General features: G+C 40.8%; 2 protein-coding genes across 2 annotated transcripts; both read left to right on the top strand.

Moving 5' to 3' along the window:
• The first annotated feature begins 1,586 nt into the window (after nt 1-1,586).
• LOC103366477 (claudin-6-like) lies at nt 1,587-3,491 on the top strand. The gene is made up of 2 exons (XM_008294219.1): nt 1,587-1,677; nt 1,829-3,491. The coding sequence occupies exon 2, from the start codon at nt 2,010-2,012 to the stop codon at nt 2,676-2,678; it is 669 nt and encodes a 222-aa protein (XP_008292441.1). The 5' UTR covers nt 1,587-1,677; nt 1,829-2,009; the 3' UTR covers nt 2,679-3,491.
• A 3,262-nt stretch (nt 3,492-6,753) lies between these two features.
• On the top strand, nt 6,754-21,009 carry slc25a10b (solute carrier family 25 member 10b). Its single transcript, XM_008294218.1, has 11 exons — nt 6,754-8,837; nt 13,284-13,403; nt 14,933-15,047; nt 15,170-15,218; nt 15,309-15,350; nt 15,440-15,483; nt 15,583-15,653; nt 17,513-17,605; nt 17,701-17,778; nt 17,869-17,925; nt 19,242-21,009. Exons 1-11 carry the CDS (start codon nt 8,748-8,750, stop codon nt 19,341-19,343), a joined length of 861 nt encoding a protein of 286 aa, XP_008292440.1. The 5' UTR covers nt 6,754-8,747; the 3' UTR covers nt 19,344-21,009.
• Nucleotides 21,010-24,761: the final 3,752 nt, after the last annotated feature.

The following is a 24,761-nucleotide window of genomic DNA, read 5'->3' as shown; positions in this document are numbered from 1 at the left end:
GTCAGGAATCCTACCTGGCAGGAACCTGCCAGCATATCTGTCTCTGAAATGAAAACAATGTGAACTAGAAGACTCCTGAGGAATTTTTTAGAGTGCCAATGCAGTTTTCGCCAGCTACTGTGGCCTGCTATAATGATACATAAGGTATGATTTATATCATTTTGAAAAGCCCACATTTCACAAACCCTGATCAGCACCTCTCTGCATCTTTGAGTTTTTACTTTGAAAGTGTAATCCAGTATCAGTAAGCTGAGAGTCATGGTTGCTGGCAGTGAGAAGAGCTGAGGAGCAGACAGGCAGACTAAGAATTCATCCCTTGAAAAAGCAGTCATCGCTCAAAAACTACAAGTTGTACTGAAAAACATCTTTCACCGGGTGAAGCAAAATCTTGCTCTGAGGATGCTTCTGGATTTTCATGTACATGCTGTATATTATATAGATTTGGTGGCAGGTCACTAGAATCTCCATTTCTCATTTTCCTCTGAAATTTTGAAATCTGATGAGGTGATTTCTGAAAAAACAAAACAAAACAAAAAAAACACAAGTCCTATAGCAATGAGGCTCGCATTGGGTGAAAAAGGACAAAATGCTGATATTTTATATATAAATTGTGAGGAGGAGACAAGGTTAACTGCACTTTTCCATAAAATGTATTTAATCAAAAATGTAGGAGTGTCAGTGCTGCCACTGTAGCTAAAGAAAAACAAACCAGGATTAAAAAAAAATAATCCATAAAACTTAAACCCTGACTGCGTAAATATCTGGAATAACATTAAAGGCCTTTTGACTTGTTCAAACTTGGAATGAAGTTTCGACTGTTATATAACAGAGCTACAAGGTTCCAAAGATGGCTGGGTTTTGGCAGTTGTCCGGCCAACTTCCCATTCATTTCTATTGGGATTTTTAATGCAGTTTTTCACCAATTTTGTAAAATCCTTATGATGAATTGCTACCAAAAGTCATAGCATGTCATTCCCAATTGAGATGTACATTCTGATAAACAATTTTTATGGGTTTTCTCAAAGCTGCGGGATGAGTTAGGTGCTGAAAATTGTTGGAATCCATAATAAGAAGAATAACAATAAGTCTGTTTCAGTGCTTATGCATTGAGACACTAAATGATTCAATGCTCCAAGTGCCTCAAACAAATTGGAAGCAGAAGTGGTGTCTAACACCACCTGGTGGCTGGTTACAGAACTTGTAAATCACCCTCCACACAACCAAACCAGCGTTAACACAGCTCAAGTGAATACTATGATAATCAGTTTCTCGAACATATCATTCGAGGAGTCATTTTCACTCCTCGTGGGGTCTCGTCAGGTCCCGTACATGCCAACAGGCTTCCAGCTGCTCCTCCCTGGCTTCATCCTCAGTCTGCCCACTGCAGCTCCAAGAGATGACAACATGCGAGCAACCAACAATGTTTGTAACAAAGTGTCCTAGTGTCCTAGTGCTGTCATTTCATTTTTTGCATAACTAGCTGTGTGCGTGTGTGTGTGTGTGTGTGTGTGTGTTTAGTATGCAGTATGACACTGCTGCCCTCCTACACATCTGTGTATGAGATCAGGCAAGACAGGCTGGCCACTCATAAAAGAATAAAGACACCAGCTACTCGCATCATATGGCTTCACTGCACCACCGGGAAGCAGACAAACAAAACCTGAGACATCTTGAAAAGTAAGTTTTACAGAGAATTGCTAGAAATGCGGAATTGAAATTGTTTGAAACCAAAGCACATGTTGCCACTTCAATCTGTTATTTATGTCTAAGTTCATTTAAAATGTGCTTCTGTTAAGTAAATGCATTGAACACAATTTCTTCTTTACAGTATATTTAGGTGTTAAACAAGAACCACTGATGAGAAGAGGACTCTGAACAAATCACAATCCGTGGACACGCTCTTCAAGATTTGGCTCTCTGTAGCCTTTGAAGTGTGAAGATAAGACAAAACCTGGACTCGGGTGCTTCCAAGACAAATTATCATTTGACGGTAAACTTTTGAAGCGATCATGGCCTCAACAGGTCTGCAGGTGCTGGGCTTGGTGTTGGCGGTGCTGGGTTGGGTGTGCGGGGCACTGGTGTGTGCGGCGCCTCTGTGGCGAGTATCGGCCTTCGTCGGCGGGGAGCTGGTGATCGCCCAGGTGCTGTGGGAGGGACTGTGGATGAACTGCTTGTCTCAGACCACAGGACAGATTCAGTGCAAGACCTACGACTCTACTCTGGCCCTGCCAAGGTCCGCCCAGGTGGCCCGGGGCCTCACGGTTCTCTCCCTGCTCCTCTGCCTTCTGGCGCTCATGCTGGGGGTGGCCGGGGCCAAGTGCACTCACTGTATGGGCAACGGGAACCAGGCCTCCAAGACTCGGCTGGCTGGGATAGCAGGGGTACTCTTTGTTGTGGCTGGCCTTGCCTACCTGATACCCATCTGCTGGACCGCCTACACAATCATCAGGGACTTTTATGACCCAAACATTGCAGCACCTTTGAAGAGGGAGCTGGGTCCGGCGCTGTACCTGGGCTGGGGGGCCAGCGTGCTGCTCCTGGTGGGGGGAGCTCTGTTGCATGTCGGCTCCTCTGCACAAGGAGGCAGAGCGCTGCCCGTCCTTGGAAGAGCAGCGAAGGACAACTCTTCTTCAGTGGCTGCAAGCGAGGGGAAGCAACCAGAAAAATCTTTTGTATGAGGTAATTTTAATCGGACATGCGAACAGACTCCAGGGTCACGACCTCATCAGAGGAGCTTCTGGAAACTGCAAGGTCCCGATCTATTAAAGGATATGTTGTGTTTTATATTTTGATGAAGCTGAGTTTGGTCTTTAAGTTTTTCTATTTCACCCCTGACATGACAGAGCAAAAGGTTTCTAATTGGATTTACTTTATTTAAGGGCTCTGTGTTACAGTAGGAGTTGAAATGGATTGTGGGAGGATTTTAGATGTTTACTAATGCACGTGACTTACATTTCTCAGATTCCACTCTGCCTCTGCTTTTGTTTGTGTGTGTGTGAGTGTGTGTGTGTGGGCGGTGTGTGTACAGAAGGCCAGTGTGCGTTGTGTGTCTGTGTGGGCAGCTGGAGCGATGCCTGTTTATTTTTACACATTTTTTCATGTATGCTTTGGTCTTTAACTTTTTTTTTTTTCAACATTTGTGATTTACAGATTTACAGAATGCTTAATTACTCATTCAAATGTTGTTACTTCTAGAAAAAAACATTTTTGTAGTTGAGTTTAACAAAATAAACTGTTTTTTGCCTTTGTCTTTGACTGTATTTGAATAGTTCAGTGTCTCCTAACAAGTGGATAAACACAGTGAATGAAGTGCTTTACTAACTTTTATCATTATGTTAGGAGGGTTACATAACGCAGAGATTCAGTCTGTCTTATAATGCTTCATCTAGCTAAGGCCACCTAACTTAAAAACACACCATATACATTATATGTGCTTCACTGTGACAATGCATTTACCACACTTACTTTCTCAATAAATGACTTTCTTCAGATATTTGCTCACTTCTGCGCAATAAATATGTGTTTGCTTTCACTACAACCGCTTGTCATTGAAACAGTAGGCATAAGCTTCTCCTCAGTTAAGCGTTTGCGACCCGTGAACATGGACGGATTATGAAACAAAGGGGCCTCTGGGCACAGACATGTAAAAGGCCACCCACCCCTCCTACAGAGCAAAACAACCACAAACCTTGTAGCTGTGTTTGTAGTCCTTGTGTCTCTTTAAAATGTGTATCTTGCACATGTTTTGCATCTCATTGTAGATTTACAATTCGTTCTGGCTATTTGGGATCTTTTTGTGACTGATCTTTGTACTTAGTTGCTTCTCTTTGCAGTCATTTTGTGCTACTTTGAGCTGGTTTGTGGTTGTTTTCTGACTTTGCAGATTGAATTACGTTTTCCAGATAAAGACCAGGGGCAGACCCGTTTATAATCCATCCATGTCTGTAAAAACACAGGATTATTCTGCTCTAATGATCTTATGGTTTCAAAACTTCACAGCACATTTGCTACATATTAGTCCCATGAAACAGTATCTAACAGATGTACATCTGCTTAAAGAACTGACAAGAAGAGATAAAACAGCAGCAATGGACTGGTTCCCACAGCTTTTTTTTCCCTTCACTTCATTGTATTGTCTCAGTTTATAAATGTTTAGGACAAAATCATCACACAGTCCAGAATTTAGTTTAGTCTTTCACACATGTGGTTCGGACTGTTCTTGTTCAGAATTGTGCATGTCACTTAGAAACTCAAGGCTACTGGAGACCAGCATCAACGAAAGAGGAAACGCCTGCACACCGACTCCAAACCTCAACCCAGTCAGATCTCAAACTAGTGACAGCGGACATGAAACACTTGGGGGCAGCAAACATCAAGTAACTGATGAGTCACTTACTGACTCATATGAAAACTGCTGATTGTTTCATATGACTACAAGGATATATGATGATGTAAAACTTGTCAGTATTGCATTGTCAGTTTAAGACCAAGTAGTGCTTTAATCAGCCTCCTATATCTGTTGCTGTGACTGTTTTCTCCGTTTTGCTTCAATATGTTGTGATTTTTAGAGCCCACTGGGTTTCCTCATTTTACATGGAAAGCACATCTTGCACTGTGTGTTAATTTCCAGACAAATGTTCCTCTTTCACCTGATACATGCAGCTGTGAATAAGATGAGGGTTAACTCGCTTCTTAGTTGCTTTTGGTTGAGGTTTTAGAATTGTGTTGTAACGTCTGTAAGTGTCAAACATGCCAGTACATGTCCATGTTTCTAGTTCAACTGCTGTAATTTTGTTTTTTTTAGGTGCGAATTAAAGATGGGAAATGAAAACACCAATTGAAGAATGACTTTTAAAGGAGACATTACTGCCTAAACTGAGCGCACATAGAGCCAACGTGAAGTCAAGTAAAGAATCTGATGTCCGACAGTGATTCCATGTAGCTTTCCCAGCATGCCACTCCGCTAACTCTGCACAACAGCAGATTAAGGCCTGTTTTTAGGGGAACATGGGGCAAGGCGACGGCATGCAAAGACCTGCTGCACTCCAGACTGCCAGGAGTTCCTCCTTCTTGGAGAGGAACAAACACTGCAAGTTTATTTTCATTCGCTCTTATCCATTTTGTGGTGACAACATATTTCCAAGCAGCCTCAGCTGCAACATAACACCATTAGAAGAGAGAACAGAAAATATAAATACAGGATTGATACTGTGTGTTCCATTTAGCTGCACTTGTTTCCCCGGAAGTCAGCAGAAACAACTAGCAGTCATCACTTTCAGTTCATTATTGGATTTCATTATTCTAATAATCACTCCTGTCAGCAAACAACTTACACTATCACATCTACTGTACACAAGGAAATCAGTTTAGGAAAGCACGGTGCCCTTGGAGTCAAGGCTCTGGTGTTACAACATGTTCATTGACCATCATAAAAAGTGACCATAAAAGCAAGTTGTGACCTTTGTTCTAATGTGACTCCCTGGAAAGTTTTTGGTTTCCTGTTTACACATTTTAGCAAAAAATAAAATAAAAAATACACAGTCAGTGTCAGTCTCCTGCATGTTATCCTCCATTTCTCCTTCCTCTTGTTTCCTACTATCTCTGTTGTCTTTATTCTTTAATATTAAACTCTTATTAAAAAAACCCCAAACAAAACAGGAGTGACTTCACCTAAGATTAAAGAATGCATTTAAAAAGTGGCTGATGAAGCGATAACAGTGCAATGGATGTAACTCCACAGTTGAACAAAGGGGGCAGCAACAAGCCCATTGTAAGCTGAAAATCAGAATGCTGTGAAGAAGAACAGCTACACAAATGTGAAATTCATACTTCCAACCTCATGTTTCCTTTAAAAAAGTAAAATCAAGTATGGTTCATCAAAATGTATTGGACTTACAAACCCACAGAATGATGCATATTGTCTGGAACATATGGGAGCAAACCTGTGTCCCCACATTCTTAAATTTTTAAGCCAGTTAAATATTTGCATTGAAATTATGCCTCTGAATCCCATGCTCACTCTCTTACGCTTAACTGTCTTTAAAAAAACATCAAGTTATATTATTTTGGTTGACAAATAACATATTTGCAGGTACTGTACCAAAAAGTGATCCACAGAAGCAATTTTATTTCTTTCATGTCTGCATTATTCCACCTGCTCTGAGGCTGAGATTATAACCAATCCAGTTGTTTTTTACTGGTAAAAATTGCTTTAAATCACAAATTCAACTCATAAAATGCAGTTTTGCACCTTTGACTGAAATGTTCCCATTACAGTAAAATTACTTGATTTCACTCATGAGGTTTACATTTGAGGGCTGCAAGGTGACGCAATTGGAAGCACTGTTGCCTCGCAGCAAGAAGGTCACCGGCTCATGTCCCGGTGGGGCACTGGGATTTTTCTGCGTGGAGTTTGCATGTTCTCCCCGTGCAGTGTGGGTTCTCTCCGGGTTCTGCGACTTCCTCCCACACAGTCCAAAAACATGTTGAGGTTAATTTTGGTGATTCTAAATTGTCCGTAGGTGTGAATGTGAGTGTGCTTGGTTGCCTGTATCTAAGCGTAGCCTTGCGATAGACTGGCGACCTGTCCAGGGTGTCTCCTGACTTCACCCTAAGTTGGCTGGGATAGACTTCATGAGGATTAAACAGTGTATAGACAATGGATGGATGGGTTTACATTTGAAGGATTCTAGCCCATAGGATAATTGCAGAAGAAATGATGCATTTATTCAATATGTGAAACATGTCTGTAAAACAGTAGTTGATTGTAGTCTGAGCAAGGCCACTAGACATACCAAGCACATATACTAAGCCAGGATACAATATGATGTAATAAGCCATCATTAATCCCACAGGGGGGGAAGTTTGCTTTGTAACAGCAGCAAAAGGGGATAGTGCAAACATTTGACAAATATCAGTAAAAAAAAATCAAAATAAGCAACAAATATACTTATGTACTGGTTCTTCTATACGTGGGTGTTCAGACTGTACAAATTCCTCCAGATGTGGGAATAATATTGCTCATATAAATGGTTGGATGGCTGCATGTGCGAATGAATGTCGGTAACCCCAGTAAGCACTTTAAGTTCAAACACTTTACACTGCACAAACAAAAACACAAACATATAACTTATCAATTCAGCCAAACGCTTATTTAGGCTTTGTTGAAGTACTTAAGTTCTATTTGTAGGGTGTGCATTTAGCTATCTTTTGCTAGTTTGCTAAGATGTACTAATCTTTTCTCTTTCTTATCGGTGCTACTGTATCTGGCTGGCTTCCGGCAAAAGGCCTCAGGGGAGCAGCAGGGTTTTATACCAGAGCCGCAATCAGGTCATACCAAGTGCGTGCCAATTCAAGGGGTGGACTCGATTTATTTGATTTAAATATTACTTCATTTAGTTGATTCGTGTTGGGTAATTGAATATATTTTGGGCTTGTTTACTGTCATTCTTCTGATTACGTAGACCAGTTGTACTGTTTTGTGCTTTTTGTTGTTAGTTCAGGTGTAGGTGTTTTATGTTTCCCCTATTGTGTGTAACTGCTCTGATCAGCCATAGTATATATCCTCTGTTCAGTGCTATTCAGGTCTGCTATGAGTTCCTTTCATCAGAGCAGTTGGTGCTGGGTTATCTTGTTTCTTAATTTCTGTTCTTTTGACCTCTTTTATGGGCTGGACTTTGGAATTGTTTTTGTAACTTTGCCATTTTTTGGGTAATACAAAGTCATCTGCGAGTCCTCGTGCTTTGCAGTTCAATTCCTCATAAATTGCATTACACAGATTCTGTCATGAGTAGAAATACTCAGATAATATTGCATAGATTTGTCCAAAAGTAGAAAAATATTGGTAGTGCACAGATTCTAGCATATGTAGAAAAAATGATATTATTGTTTGAAATATTCATATAGTATACATATTGGGGGGGAAAAATACTGTAATGCTGCCTATAATCACATTAAACAACAGCAAGCATCCTTTAATTACAATTATTCACCAGGTTTGATCCAGAGGTAAGCAGCTGTTTATAAATCGGGCCAAACAGCTTTAACATGAGACTTTCAGGCACCTGAACTCACCACAGCAGAACAACATATTCAACTATTTCATGCAAACAACACATTATCTCACCAAACTATGCAGTTTGTGCGCCAACCCCCTTTTTTTAAATGGGTAGTTTGTTCTGGTTTGAGAATGTCGACTCTTAAAGAGACAGGCTGAGGGCTGAGTCATGCGCAGCTGCACGCAGGCGGCCTGTCGCTTTAAAACCTCATGACAGTTCAGTGGCGCTGGTGAAAGTGGGGTATGTGAGTGAGTGTGCTGTGCGGGGCTTGAGCATTCTCGTACCCCGCCGTCGACCTTTGGATCTTCGGCCCCCGGGGCGGGTAGGCAGCTCCGGCGTCCACAGAGGCAATTGGCTGCGCTCTTTTCTTCTGTCTGCAGCTTCTTCCTCCACCGAACACAGCAGGCAGAGCGCGCGCGCACACACACACACACACACACACACGGCCTGTTTTTTGTTTTTTTTACGCGCAGTTCATGTGGCACGAGTGTGCGCAATGCTGCCGGAGCCCAAAGTCCCCGGTCCGCGGCGCATTCCCTTATCGGCATGTTTGAAGATTAACGAGGCTGTCGGTGTCCTGTAGACCACGAGCTGCTACAAGGTGGAAGCTGCCGACGAGAAACAAGCTGCGTCAAGGAAGGAAGCCATCCCCCCTTAAAAGTGTAGCTGCAGCGGACGACGACTGGTGCCATGACGGAGAAACGGATGTCCCGGTGGTATTTCGGTGGGCTGGCGTCCTGCGGAGCCGCCTGCTGCACGCATCCTCTGGATCTCATCAAGGTGAGGGGGGCTGTAAGGGGAGGTCTGAGGCCTGCACGCCAGCTGTTTCCAGTAGTGGACACCGTATCTCACCATGATCCCCCTCCGAAGGGCTCATCATGTCATCGCGTGGCATCAGATGTCTCTGTGCGCTTCCTAAAGCAGCTGTGAGGGTGTCACATGTCACCCATGGCATCACTGTAATGCCAGTAGCTATAAGAAGCTGCTGGAATATAGGACACAGGTCAGGCCAGATAACAGCATGTGCTGACAATATGAGAAAAACAAAGGGAAGTTATTGTTGGGTTCACTGCAGTTTAAGATCACGTTCACTAGAGAGCAACTTGTCATCAGCAGACAGCAGGTGTGTGTGTGTGTGTGTGTGAGCTTGACTGTGCTGCAGAGGACTGAACCAGCACGTCTCACATGACCCTGATCAAACTAACTGGACCTCAGGAAGTCATGTGGAGCTTAATTATGTGGTCAAGGCTGCTAATCATCACCTCACAGTGAAATAGTCTGGATGTCTGGCCTAATGTGCTCATTAGCTGGTGATGCAATAGAAAGCACAGTTTTTTTTTTTTTCCTCAAATAATCTTTATATTTCATTTTTAAATGTGCTGCTTTCACCAAACATTTAAACAAACAAGTGTGTTTTTGTCTATTACGGCTGCAGCTGATGCTTATTTTCCTTGTAGATTAAGCTGCCAATGAAAAGTCGGCGAGTTGATCTATGAAATGTCATAAAATGGTGACAAATGTTGATCCGTGTTAACGAAAGCCCAACATGACATCAAGATATGCAATTTACTGTCATAGAGAAGCAAAGAAAACAGAAAAGGATCAAATTTAAGAAGTTAGAATCAAAGGATTTAGCCTTCTTCTTTCAGAGAAGAAGTGAGGCCATTGCCATGACTGTTCAGAATATCAGTATCCACCAGATTATAGTTAAGTGTCAAAGCTTCTAAAGCTTTTAAAGCTTCTGAATGAGTTGATAATAATAAAAATTCCAAAGGAAATTCTCCGTGTTCTTTCAGGAACCAGGAAAGAAAGGAAAAGACATTTTTTTGTGACTCATAAAACATTTTTGTCTTTCAGATTACCAACAAGTAGCTCATTGATAAAAGGTAGTTAAAGGTGTTTTTTCCTCTACAGTGTCCACATTGAGTCCCTGTAATACCGATGAGTTCTGATGTGTGTATCTTCATTCATCTATGCCGCAAAACTCGATACTCTCTCTGTCGGATTCTTGGTTGCGGACACAATACTGCAATTGTGCTTTGCAGGTTTGATAGGCTCTTTTGGAAGAAGTCCAGCAACAGATGATGTTAGTGTTGGAGGCCAGAGTGAGCAAAACTACAGAACAATCCTGTCGACATTTCCGCGCTGTTTCAACACCTTGTTTGTACTTCTATGAACTTTAAGGACAGCTACTTGGTGGAAATGAGGAAACTTACTGAGATCCATTGTGAAAGTAGATTTGGTGTAGTGAAATTTAGTAACATTTGTGTGAAATACAATACGTTGCTGCACCATTTCCTCCCACTGCAGGCTTGGTTTGGGTTGCAAGTACTCCTGTCTGCATAAATTACATATAAAGAGTGATAAGGTGTGTTCTTATTAGCCACCTTTAACTCCTGTGTGCCCTAACTTTGCATTTACAACTGTGTAACAATAAGACCTGTTGTGTTCTCTGTGACCTGACAGTGGCTTTGCAATGCTTTGCTCTGTAATACTTTACTCACCACATTCTCATAAAGAGCAACAGCAGGGCATCTAAATGAAGAAGGTCTAAGCTGTAATTTAGAGTAATGACTGTAATTTTCAGCAGGAAAGTAGGTATTGACCAAACACACATCACTTAGGAAAGACTGCCCAGTCATGTTGTATTAATATCCTCGTCTGTATTAACCCAGAAGTGCCTTTACACCCTCAGATAAGCTGCTCAGTTGTTGACTTAAAGTTACTTGGCAGAGTTGCCAAACTAGAAATTCTCTCTAAGAAGAAAAAAAAACACAACAACCCAACAATATTTGAGCCTTATCAGCTCTCCTCAGTGTAATATTTCACGGTGAGTGTGCACAAATGTTTCTGGGCAAATACGTTCTAGTTTGCTGATAGCGTAACGACGGTAACCCCCGAGGACTGAGCACACAAGCAGCGAAAGCACAAACACTTAATGGAAACTCTCTCCAAATGCTACGTGTACCTAAAACGCACACAAGCGTAAAGGAATGCATACAAATAGAGAACATGCATAAAATCACAAGTTTAAAAAGATCGTTTGATAGTTTGAACAAGCAGCAGTGAGGCAGTAATAAAGCTGGTGAAAGTACTTTTTTTTTTTTTTCTTTCTGTGACTTTGTGAAGTTTTGATAGAGAAAGTAACCATCTAGATTTCCAATATGTGCTCAACTTACCTGAATAAATGCCGATTTTAAATTCTGCTGCAGCACATGTGAGGAGCAGCCCAGCTCCTAAAACGACCACCCAGTTCAAGTCTGTCATCATCCCAGTAAGAACAGTGTCAGTGATCACTGTTGTTAGATTAAATCTCAGCGCTGAAATGTGTTATTTGTTGCTGCCACTTTGTCTTCAGGAAACGTTTTACGTTATTGGGCATTTTGCTGTCACTCCTGAATTGTGAAAACCTCTACATAACAAATAAATGATTATATATAAATGCTCCTAATAGAGCCCATAACTCTCCCCAGCATCTATTCTGGTATTTATAGTTTCTTTTTGCATCTGTTTCTATGCATTTAGCAAAACTAATCCCATGAAAGGCCCAGAACCAGTACTTTTGATGATGCTAAATATGAGGTTCTGAAGCTGAAATTGCTGGAGTTTGCTCTTCAGTCCTCGTTATTACATCCTTTTTAGTGGAGTCCATTGTTGTTTTTGGTCTTTTCATGGGGAAATCACCAAAGATATCCTTTAATTTCCTTTGTGCTTTCTCTCTTTCATGTGTTTTGCCAGTCGGGGCTGCCGCGCTGAACGCATTGTTTTCGATGGTGCATCATGGAAAATACGATAGTTGCACCATTTACACTAAAATTGCACAAATGTGTAGCTAATTCTGGTTTCCAGACAAGAATTTTACCTCTCGTACAACCGGAAGTTCAAAGTTTCTTGGCTCAGATGTTCATGTTCAGGATTAACGTAAACTTCAGTGATTCTGTAACTTTTCATGCAATGACATCAACAGGTCAAGAGTTAAATTTGCCCAAGATTTTGGATTTGTAATTTTTTTTTTTTTTAAAATACCTGCAAATATAATGACGATCTTGACCTCCTCAGCTGTACTTTCTTGGCCCTCTAGTATCCTCTTTTAAACCTCATCTTAAAACCGACTTTTATTGTATGGCTTATTCGTGGAATTTGTTGTAATGATTTGTTAATTTATATTTTTGGTGTTATGTACTTTTGATATCTGTTTTGCACTAAAGCACTTTGTTTTTTAAAAGGCGCTGTTTAGATAAAGTTATTTAGCATGATAGCGTGCATTAGCATTTAGCTCAATGCACTGCAGTGCCTAAATACAACCTCACAGAGCTGTTAGCTGTCGTGTTTTTGTCTTTTTTTTCTTCTAAAAGTCATTTGGTGACGGCTCTGTGCAACCTGAAATGACATGACGAAAAGTTTAGGAGAAACTTGGGAAGAAAAATCCCTTCAATCACTATTTATTTTTATTTTTTTAGCACACAGAGACGTTATTTTAACTTTGGTTCAAAATTATTTATTTTAAAAAGGACGATTATTGTCGTTGTGAGTGGACTCACTGTCGATACTTTAAAATGTCGGTGAGCTGAGACCAAGTTTTGGATTTTGGAAATTATTGAGCGCTTGAACCGGACTGTGGACTAAATGTTTAACTCGCTGTCTGAGCTGGTTTGTACTGGAACCAGTGTGTCGGCATGGAGCAGCAGTAGAGAACTTGGCAGCGAGTGAACTGAAACGACTTAAAGATTTATGAGGTGAATTGTGCTTGCCTTCAATAAAGACATTGTGTTCTGAAGGACTCTACGGCCTTCAAACTAGTATCAGGATCAGAACAAAGGAGCAACGCTGAGGAGCCGCCGACCTCCTCTGACAAGGACGAAGCGCTAACACATTCTTAAAACCTTCAGAAGATTCATGCATGGTTTTATGAATGCCTGAATATAGATTTGCATTATGGGAAATGTAGGAACCAGTGTTTGTTGAGTTTGACCAAGACTACACACTAAAATCCAGGATGTCTCAGATTCTGCTCAGTGTTATTCACAAGTCCCCCAACATTCATGATCTGTCTTACTCTTTATGACAGATCATTGCCTAAATATGCAAACTGATGTGTGAGGAGCTGCAGAAAAAAAAGTCACTGAAATTCACTACACAGGAGCACAAATGTCTGTAGATTTGTTGTCGGCGGTCTTTACCGTGTTTAAAAGTGACGTAAATCCTAACACAAGACCGTCTCTGCAGGTGCACTTGCAGACACAGCAGGAGGTGCAGAAGAGGATGGTGGGGATGGCCATCCACGTGATGAAGAACGACGGTGTGTTGGCTCTTTACAACGGTCTCTCTGCTTCCCTGTGCAGACAGGTACGGTTGTCCGAGTGCACTCTCATCATGAGCCTGTGTGTGTGTGTGTGTGTGTATGTGTGTGTGTGTGTGTTTTCGTGTTCATTTGATTGCAGGTTTACACTTAGGGCTGGGTTATGTAGCTGAAAAATATACCACAATATTCCAGTCGATATCGGTATTACCCATTACTTCTAATGACCAATTTTATTTTTAGTGAAGATCAATGAGTATAAAGTTTAGCTTCTGTGAAAGTACACAGTTTGTAATGTTAACACAACAATGAAAAACGCACACATGGAAATAAATTATTCATGCACATAGAGATCAATAAGGTCCAGACTGCGACCATTTCTGTTCCATTTGCGACCTTCTTTTGAGAGTGTGCGAGTTGAAATTTTAACTGGTCACATTCGTGTGAGTGCATGATGATCATGAAGCTGTTTTGGTGTCACTGTTACGGCCGCAGGAAGCTCCTGGGTTAACCACAGTGGTGGAAAGCAGCACTTTTATAACTTTGGTGGACTGTGGTGTTTACACCTAAAAATCTCCTGAAATGTGGAGCAGACCTGTTTTCGTTGTTTGGTATGAGCAGAGCAGCGCGTGTAGGTGTGCTCCACATTGGACAAAAAAATTACTGTGACGAATCTGACATTTGAACAACCCCGTTTAACTATTTTCAAAGTATTTTTCGATCACACACCTGTCTGGGCACCGCGGCCACCAAGCAGCAGCTACCACAGCCTGCAATGTGGTTCGTTTAGGGAGCATTTGTAAATTGTAGCATCTGTTGATCGTTCAACAAGTGATGTGTTTTTGCCTGTGACAAGGTGGGAGCCGGTGCTACCAGTGGAAAAAGTTACTCTGGTGCCCTGATAAGGACAAAGGAATGATCTCACCTTGAAAAACATTGCACAAAGAGTAAAACCAGGAGGTGCATGATTTATATATCAGTATATTGCTGTTGTTTTACCACTGGAGCCAATTAAAGCTTATGATTTACAGATTGGAGTTAGACATTGTCTAATACAGATATGCTACTACTACTAATGACAACAGTTGCTCTCCTCAGCCTATTGAGCTTAAGGATAAACTTCATTATAGAACCAGTTTACTATAGAACAGGTTTTAAAGACAAATTCAGTTGCATAATAATGAGATTTAAGGTTTGCGCTTTAAGCATGACGTGGTAATTATGGCTTCACGTGAGGTTACTATTTTTACATGAGCATATATTAGTTTGTGACAACGGCGTGCTAACAATAGGACAGTTTTCTGAAGCGTAGGAGAATAACTGTGTGTTCAGCAGGTGTGTAAATGCTGCAGGAGACACAATGTGATGGAAAGAAAAGTTCACCCACAGCCGCTTGTTGAGGAAGACTTGGATGAGTTTGATCTTGTTTGGCTGCAGCTGTAAGATGATTTCTTGCATCAACATTGTGTTAGATTGATGGTTTTGCCCGAGGCTCCTCCTGGTGGCTGAAGACGGTGAATGTTAAATACTGCAGAAAACAGAATTCAACCATCTTCTGGACTTCTTTTCTTCTCAGATGTCCTATTCGCTCACCAGATTCGCCATCTATGAGACGGTGAGGGACATGATGGGCAGCACAAACAAGGGCCCGATGCCCTTTTACCAGAAGGTACTGCTGGGAGCCTTCGGAGGTGAGAACACAGACACATATTCTGCCTCTTCCTGCTTCCCCCACTTTTCCCCTCTCGTCCTCACTCGCACATATCAGGCTTCCATACAAGACAATGTCCCAACGAGGTTTCTCTGCCGACAGGTTTCACCGGCGGGTTCGTTGGCACACCGGCAGACATGGTGAACGTCAGGTACGTTACCTTTAAAATCACAGCTCCTGTTCTAAATTAATCAGGAAACGGTGGAATTCAAAAGATCCTTTCTTGAATTTTTGCTTCTAGGATGCAGAATGACATGAAACTACCACCAGAACTGAGGAGAAAGTGAGTGTTGTAATTATGCGTCTCCAAAAGGTTCAGTTTAGATGAAAATTTCTCAGTAAATGAACACTGAATTTGTGGTTTTCTTGCAGCTACAAACATGCCTTTGATGGACTGTTCAGAGTCTTCAGAGAAGGTGAATCCAAAGCGGAATATTGTCAGTTATTAGTCTTCAGTACAAAAAAAACAAAAAAGGCATCATGTCTGACCTCTGATCTCCGTCCTGTCATTACAGAGGGTTTAAGGAAACTGTTCTCAGGAGCCTCCATGGCCTCCAGCAGAGGAGCAATGGTCACTGTGGGGCAGGCAAGTCACACTCACTCACAATCTGGAATCTGTTTTTTTTTTTTTTTTGGCATTATAGCTACAAATTTAATTAGGTTAAAAGTCATTTTAAATGCCCACTGGTATGAAACAGATAAACGGGGGAATTCATATGAATAAAACCAATGAATAGCTACACAGATGTAGAATTATATACGTTTTTTGAGGCAACTTATGTAAGTACTAAATTATTACATCACATGATGATAACACTGTTAATATTTGACTAAACAATCTCACTTTGAATTTCATTAATTAGCAGCTCTGGATGCCTCGACACCAGTGTGAGAGTGGAGAGAGTGAAACAAAACTGAAGAGCAGCAAAAATCAGTGTGTTTTACCATCTGAACCCCAAACAATTTCTGTGTGTTTATTAACTTCATTTTTACACATGAAGTCCTGCACAGCTCGTCTATGGCTAAAAGTAAAAAGAACTCAAAAAGTCTTTTTTTTTCTTTTCTTTTTTTTGTGCCGTGCAAAAAGCTAAAATCAGCACGTACAACATTTTTCCAAGTGCCCACAGGTGGTACTAATGCTGGAAAAAAATGGTGACTATATACAATAGATATTTTACTACTCACATTTATACATTATTCCAGCCTGCAGTTTAGCTTAAAAGTCCGACAATTTTTGTCACAGCTGAAGCCGTAATGGCCTTGCAGTTGCACCAAGAAGTAAAGACATTTCTGTTATCTTTTCTTTCTTTTTTTTTTAGAAAAGTCATGTTTATTTTGGGGCAAATTTTGAAACAAGACATGCATAATAAGGTGATTTTGATAAAATGTCATGATTTTAAGCTTAGAGTTTGCTGGAGGATTGTTGGAAAGTTCAAAATTAGTTTTTACAATTTGTGGCTCTAATAAATAATTCTTTAAAGAATAGATAACATGCATTTAAAACCTTCTGGAAGGTTTTGGGGTTCAGAAGATTAAGGAGACACAAAGGGAACTTTATTCTACTAGGGAATAACACTTCAATTTAAATCTAGCTTTTGCTGTTCATTTGAGATATTTTTATGTTATTTACATGATTTTGTTATGTGCAGTTATGTGAATTTATCATTGTGAAATCCATTTCTAAGCTGAAAAATTATTTGTTTAACTGGTTCTATTTAAACACTGAATAACGCATCATGCAACATTCACATAGCCTCAACCATTCCTTCAACTTTTTGATGTGTGTGTTGACAACTATACGTCCTTATAGACTGTAGCGCTGGTGAAACTCTTTACATGCAGTTAGTTCAAAAAGTCTCTTTGTGTTTTTCTGGACTGACTGTAGACCAGACAATAAGGTACAGTAGAGAACACACTGTAAGTTTAAAACTGTGGGTGCTCTAGAGTTTTGCTACAAATAATTATTGAAGACAGCCTTTAGTGTTAGATTTAACATTCTGCAGAGACATGAAGTTAAGATATGAGGATATTTGTGACCACACTGTACCATAAATATCAAAACCATTATGGTCACAGTTTATTTGTTATAGCCAATCTATCTTTATTTATTGTTTATAAAAAAAATAAAAATAAAAGTGCAATATTGCTTTTAAATGTGTTTTTGTGAATCTTTTTGTTCTACCACTAGAGGGAGCCATTTCAAATTTCTACACTTTGGCTTGTTCATATTTGTGCTTCATTTGTGAATCATGTCCGGCAGAGTTGGTGCACAGCATGTCACCGCCAAAGTTTCTACAAGAATCCAAACTGAAGCCTCTTAAAGCAAGACAGGCTGATTTCAAAGCAGTGATTGTGTGGCGCCGTTTTCTTAAATGTTTCTTGTTACCAGTAAAAATGTCATCAGTTTTCTCATTTGCTTCTTTGTTTGTTTTTTTCCATCTTCAGTTGGCATGCTACGACCAGGCCAAGCAGCTGGTGTTAGGAACCGGCATGATGGGAGACAACATCCTCACACACTTTCTTTCCAGCTTCATTGCCGTGAGTACCTGCTTTCATTAGTGAGCTCTGGAGGCCTGAGTCAGTCCGTGTAAAGCTCGCGGGGCTTCTTTGTTGACTGAACTGCTCCTCTGCAGGGCGGCTGCGCTACCTTCCTGTGTCAGCCTTTGGATGTAATGAAGACGAGGCTGATGAACTCAAAAGGAGAGTACACGGTGAGTGCGACCTTCTTCATCCTATTATTCTTTCAGTCCACTTTGTTTCTGCATCTCTATCTGAATGACCTTGCACGTCTCTCTCTTCAGGGGGTGACACATTGCTTACGAGAAACTGCCAGGCTGGGTCCGATGGCATTTTATAAGGTAAAAACAGTCCTGCATACTATATATTTATCACCTAATTGTGTTAATTTGAGACTGGCGACCTGTCCAGGGTGTCCCCTGCCTTCGCCCTAAGTCAGCTGGGATAGACTCCAGCCCCTCCGCGACCCTAGTGAGGATTAAGTGGTGTATAGATGATGGATGGATGGATGGATGTGTTAATTTGGCTAATGTCAGGAATGTCCCTCGATGCTTTGATTTTTCCTGAGCAGCTGAAATTGCTCCATGGCTGCTGTTGTAACTACTGATCAGACCTCGATAGCAGTGGATACTCAAACAGTATGCATATTAAATCAGGCAAAATGAAGGGGACAAGCTCTTCTTTCTTTGTGGCAATGCATGTGTTTTCCTATTTTCTTAGTAAATAATGAAGGCTGACAGCAGTGCCCTGCCTGGCAGTCAAATAAAAATAGTATTACAAGTAAAATAGCTTAAATCAGTCCTGTGGAATCTTGCTCATTTTTAATAATTTCTGCTTTTTAATTAATGTTGCTGCTGCTGTTTTTCGTAAATGCAAGTAAAGAGTCTCGGTTCTGATCGACTGGAAACATTTCTGAGGTGGTTATGTGGCCTGAGAAAACTGCAGAGATAACAGTTTAAAAACACCATCTATTGCACAAAGTTGCACACATGATCAATATCTTTTAACAAGCTTCGCAGTAGGTGTTTGCAAATTCAGAAAGATGAATGCAAACGTACAAGTGCAGAGATGATTACTGCTTGATCGGAGATTTATTTACCGTCACGATTTAAAATGTTACTTTTAGCCCAAGAGCAGGAAAACTGGAAAATGGAGGGGTAATAGATTTATCTAACAATGTTATATAATTATAATTTTAACAATATAAACAATACTTGGACTGTATTTTGGATTTGAGCAGGTTTTTAATGGTCATCTTTTAGTACTGTGCAAAAGTTTTTGGCATGATGCTTTGAAAGATATGGTCTTGAAAAGTATTTATTAACAATTAGCTTCATACAAAAAGCAGAAAATGGAAACAAAGTAAAAAAGCATTTTGTGTGAACAGCCTTTAAAACAGCACCAATTCTCCTCAAACACAGTTTCCAAGCTCTTTATAATCTTGCTGTATGTTGCAGAATAAGTTTGGGACGATTAGAGTAAACAGCTGCACATAAACACCGACATAGTTATAGTTTATCTCATTTGACCAGCATATGGTCTGCCTGTCAACTTCTTGAAACTCAGCCTTACTCTGAATCAGATCTAAAAAAAAAAATCAAAGTGTTGTTTGTTTTATAAACTACTAACAGTGGTCTAACACTGTATTTCGTCACAGGGTCTAGTTCCTGCAGGGATCCGTCTGGTTCCCCAAACAGTGCTCACCTTCATCTTCCTCGAGCAACTCAAGAAACACTTCGGCATTCGCATCATCTCCTGAGCGCGCTCAGTGACCGGCTGCTTTTAAGCTCCACCTGCCCGCCCAAACGCTGCCACTGCCGATCGCAACCACCCACCGTCATCACTCTGCTCTGCAACAAAAGAAGGGAAGACAGGAAGACGTGTGCAGTTTATTACCGGCTCACGCACGCTTTCCTTCTCCTTTTGCTCTACCTCTTTCTCACAACTGAAAGTTTTTCGATCATCGGGAGTGTCAACATTTGGAAGGGATTTAAGAAAGGAATTACTGAAAGTAAAGGGGCTCTAATGGGATTGTTAGATGTCCGTGGTAATTTCTGGTACAGATTAGTACGTGGCAGAGTGAGACAGACTGAGATTAATTGTTAATTTTGAGTTAAGGACTCCCCAGCAATTCATCTGCAACGCTGATGACTGACTAAACGTTGACTTTAACTCATTCCAAATGAGATTTTGTGATTTATGTTTTTATCTTAGTGTAAGCTCAGTCCACAAGTGGTGCCTTCAGAGCACACCAGTCCAAAAACAAATGCAGAATAAATGTGTTTTCTGTCGTCCTTTACAACACTTTCTTGTTGTTATATTAGGCCATTAGGGTAGTGCTTATGATCTAGCAGAAGTAGAAAGTTTTATAGTAAAGTTGTGAACGAACACAGCTTAGCCTTATCATCAGTGCCATTTTGACCGACCCGTAATATTTCCCGAAAACTAAACCATGACTGAACAAGTTCTGTTGTAATTGCATAGAAATCATTCCCACCAGTAGTGACCAAACGCGTTACGGTGTCAGTGTTGATTTATTTGTTTGCTTTCTCGTCGCTTGATTAATCCTGTTGAACTGGAAAATCGACTGCTAACGTGTTAAAATTTCATTAATTTGTACCTGATGCTCCTTTTTATTTCATTCCACTGTCATCATTTCACTCTCAAATCAGGAAGAGAAGAGGACCAAGCTTGTGTTTGTGTCTTGTCTTTTAAAAGAATAAAAAGTCGAGAGTTAGAGGAGAAACTGTGAAACGGAGAAAAGGGGTTGTTGGAAATCCTGATGAAGGCAAAGGCTTTTTGCAAAAATGACCACTTCATCTCTTAAAGTTTTTTTTAATTTTTATTTTTATTTTTATTTTTTTAGAGATGTGAAGCCTGTGGAGAACTGCTGCACAGCGTGCATGTAGCATTTCCATCTGTAACATCACTGTCCGGTCTAACTGAATGCATGTCAAGACTTTACGACTCAGGATGCTCCTCTGTTTTATAAGGCACTTTATTTAAAAACCCTCGATTCATACTGACTAACCTGCTGCGTAGAAACACATGCTGTATGTTAAAACGTGTTCTGAAAGGAACAGTGTTTTTGTTTTTAATGGTTCCAGTTGGGGGGGATTGTTGCTGTTGTCCTATATGATAAGTTTGGCTTTGGTTCAGTGAAATTCTGGATTTTCTGTGCTGTGCCTGCTCTGTTTACAGAGACCTTGTAAAGTATTGTTGCCTTACAGTGTGTGTCCTGCAGGGGGCAGGATAGTAACGTGTGAGGTATCCTGTGTTATGCATCATAATAAACCCTGCACCTTCATCCCAGGAGGAATATGAATAATAATGAAAAAGCTGGAGGGACAGTTATGTGTTAGTGAAACCGCATTTTGTAGATCCTTAACTAATGACTTTGGAATTAAAATACTAATTGAAAATAACTGTGTTTGCTTGTTTTTGTCATTTAAAAAAAAAAAATAGCAGCTTTAAGTTGGAAGTAAAATCAATCAAATTGATCAAATGTGATCTCAGTGTTTCTGCTGTTGACCGCCACAAAACTCACACATAAGACTGACTGTAGTTGTGACTCAGGCTTTACCCTCATAGATTCGACCTCACGAAGGGCACGCTTTAATGTTCTTAACACCAGTTCTTAACACCAGCCCACAGACCTGAGATCCGTACTTATTTCACACCGTGCGGTCAAGTGGTGGTATTCAGCTGTAATGATGAATGGCAGCAGTGTAACTCCTGTTCCTCTGCCGAGGTGAACGTAGCTGCCCAGTCCTTTATTAACACTATCCATCACATTAGTGGCGGTGACTGTTCACCTCTAACAGCACGTCTATGGGAAAAGTCATCTCTGCATGCACCCAGCTTCATTATAACACTACTGCTTTTGCACAGCCGTGGTATATTCTACCTGTGTGTACAGTGATAAGAACGTTCAGGTTTTAGGCCCCATGTTTTGACCTCAGAAATGTCCTTTATTCCATTTTAGAAGGAAAATTATCTTCTCAGCTATACTCATTAGCAATCAAACATTGCTGTTAGAAATAGACGTTAAGCTGAAATTGTAACAAACATGTGCAAGAAGAAGTAAAGACAGTTTTTGGTCTTACTCTGGTTCAGTTCACTTGTGCTGGTATAATGAACACTTTGTATGGGACGATCACTTCTGTCAGCAACATTCAGAGATTCAGGGTCCAGCTTCTGTCAAACATTAACTCTTCCCAAACTCAATTTTCAGGAGGCTCCACTGAGATGGTGTGATTTTTAAGGCAAGGAAAACAAATTCTTGTGTTTTGCTTTTTAACGTCATGTTTGATTAATAGTTTGAATATTTTCTCATATTGAAAATGCCACAACAGATTTGTGTTGTCTTTTCTGACTTGACGATTTGTATCATTTGTTGTGCTGCTGCTGCAATGATTTGTGTGAACCTGCTCGAAGTATTCCCCGATGGGATGACATAAAATACCGAACGTATTCATAGAATAACAAGGAAATGGGGCCGGAGCTACAGTTTGATTCATGTGACATACGCTGCTGAATGGATTAAATTCAATACTTGTACAGAAAGTCGGAAAGAAATTCCTCTTCAATCTCCACGTCAGGGTTGATTTAGAACTGCATTTGTGTGCTCTGAAGTTGACAGGCCATAGTATAATATTTGACTTCATGATTTATACAACAATAATGTTATAGTCTCTGATTACATCTCTAAATTCTTTTATTAAAGGCTCTCTGTGCAACATTCAGAAACCCTGGATGTTGCACTAGACCACTGGCATCTCTGACTGAAACACAGTCTGTTTCCATGGACCCACAAACAGACTGGGTCCACTTTTGGATGAACCACATTAACCACATAAATGTGGTGAGGGACATAAGTCAAAAACGTTAACATCTTTTCTTTTTTGGGGCATTGGTTTAACTCTTGGCTGCACTTTTGTTTTTACAGTGAACTATGGGAGGTCACTCTTGCTCTGTCAGTTTCAACGGGAGGGACTCACATGCACTTATACGAGGTGTGTCAGAAAAGTTTCAGGACTGGTGTCACAAAAGATATATTTAAACTCCAAAAGACAAGTTTTCCCCTTCCAAGTAATCCCCCTGGAGTCTAACACACTTCCCCAGCCTTCTCTGCCACGCCGCCATGCACTCCTGGAAGGTTCCTCCAGGATCCTCTGCAGCTCCATCATCACAGCCATCTTGATGTCGTCCACGTCTTCAAAACAGGTCTCCTTGATGACCCCCTTGAGCTTGGGGAAGAGGAAAAAATCCCACGGATTGGGGTGAGTAGGGAGGTTGCTCCAGCACGGCGATGCTCTTTTTCCAGGAACTGTTGGATGCTCAGGACATTGTGAGCAGGTGTGTTGTCATGGTGAAGCAGCCACGACTTGTCCTGCCACAACTCTCACCTCTTCACTGAACGAAGCAAACACCACAGGATCTCTTTGTAGACATGCTGGTTGATCGTCTGAAGAGGAAAACTCGTAGTTTGTAGTTTGGGTTTTAAAAATATATTTTGGGACACACCTCGTACATGCACACATGGCCAAACTGGCTGCCAAAACATAAAGCTCAGATTAAAAGACACACAGAGGGAGTGTAACCAATGTCTCTGTTACTACACCAGTCCTCTACTATATCTTTACATAGCAAATAGTTTGCTGCTAAGTTAATGTCATATTTATGTTTTGTTCTTCAATGTTCTGTCATGCAACTTGACCTTGACTTGAAAGTAGAGAAAAGAAGAGGTAAAACATAAACAGGTGTTCTGGATCCAGTAAGTGGACATTACAACAAAGGATCTTGCCACTGGAACTGATGGAATTTGTCCTGTTAATGCTGTAAAGGGGCAAAAATGAGAAACAACATTAAATTAGGAAGAGGCAAACTCAAGGTTTTGACTTCTGCATGTTGTGTAAGTAGGTATAAAACAGAACAGAAGTTTTCAAAGTGTTTCTAAGATACTTATTCCCTCCTGTTTACATAAAATAACCCAAATGAAGCCTCCCAAATCACTTAGCTGAGGCAGCAAGTTCACCACTACTCAATGGAAATAAAAGATAAAAGTAAGCAAACTTATGTTATCTGCAGGGACTATGGGAGATGCGGTTCTTCATCCTGCTTCACAAATCAATATTTGTGCATCAACAATAATCAAAATCATTGACTGTAACGTGAAAGAGGTCACTCCAGGTGAATTATCACCGACAGCTCTTCAGTTACAGCTTTTATGACCAGATTTATATGATTTTACACACATTTGCTGTACAGCAGTGTGCTCCGCCTGTCCAGCGCTAAACAGCAAATTCAGTCAGTGACTATCCACTGAACACAGCTTTAAATTTAACCATTCAAGAAATAAATAATAGCCCTCGGTGATACTTTCACTCAGGCATCTCTGTTTATTTTACGGATGATCTGATTTCACTCCATCTGCTTATAGAGAGCACTGATAGTATTTGGAGGAGTGTGATTACGGATAATAAAGTAATTCCCCACTTCACCGATCAATACGGGCCTCTAAAGGGCAACTGTGGCTCCGTTTAATCTCAGTACGGTCGAGAGCGCACAGAAAAGTGATTTTGGGTTCTGAGCTGAGGCCAGAAGAAGAAACAGCAGGAAGTGATATTAACAGTTTTCTCTTTCTTGGTGATGCTCTCCAGTTGTCGCTCCAAACATCTTTAGCTCTTCCTTACTGTGGGGTCGTTCAGCTACCAAGAGATCAGCTGATAACTCGACCAGTTGAGGATATTCCCGCTCTTTACCCCCATAAAGCTCTTTGGCTGACTTGGTCTTTCTGTTTAGGGTCGTAAATGATGAAGTTGCCCAGTGAGTTTTATTGCTGAGTGTGAACACACCGGATGCTGGTGTACTTCCACATTCATCCTGTTGCTTCCATCAGCAGCGGGCTCATCAATAAATGCCAGTGTGCTTGTTCCACTGGCAAACCAATAACCCAGTAACAGGAACACCACCATGTTTGACAGATGAGGTGGTGCTTTGGTTCGTGAGCTGTTTCTTTCTTTCTTCTCCTTTAAATCATTTTGACAGAAGTTTGCTTTGTTTTCATCCATCCTTTAAACTTTCTTCACAACTTTCACATCTCTGCTTCTCACAGAGAAAGTTTCTCCTCATCATCGACAACATGTCAGTCTACATTCTGGAGAGCATCCTTGAC

The sequence above is a fragment of the Stegastes partitus genome, unplaced genomic scaffold (genome assembly GCF_000690725.1).
Source record: "Stegastes partitus isolate 25-593 unplaced genomic scaffold, Stegastes_partitus-1.0.2 Scaffold949, whole genome shotgun sequence".
Classification (NCBI taxonomy): Eukaryota; Metazoa; Chordata; class Actinopteri; family Pomacentridae; genus Stegastes; species Stegastes partitus.
Note: the sequence above shows the minus strand (reverse complement) of the source record. Positions and strands in the feature narration are given on the sequence as shown.

Coding starts and splice junctions, on each gene's coding strand:
- LOC103366477 (XM_008294219.1), top strand. CDS start 2,010: ATGGCCTCAACAGGTCTGCAGGTGCTGGGCTTGGTGTTGGCGGTGCTG.
- slc25a10b (XM_008294218.1), top strand. CDS start 8,748: ATGACGGAGAAACGGATGTCCCGGTGGTATTTCGGTGGGCTGGCGTCC. Junction 13,404..14,932: donor CTGCTTCCCTGTGCAGACAG/GTACGGTTGTCC, acceptor TTTTCTTCTCAG/ATGTCCTATTCGCTCACCAG. Junction 15,484..15,582: donor GTTCAGAGTCTTCAGAGAAG/GTGAATCCAAAG, acceptor CTGTCATTACAG/AGGGTTTAAGGAAACTGTTC.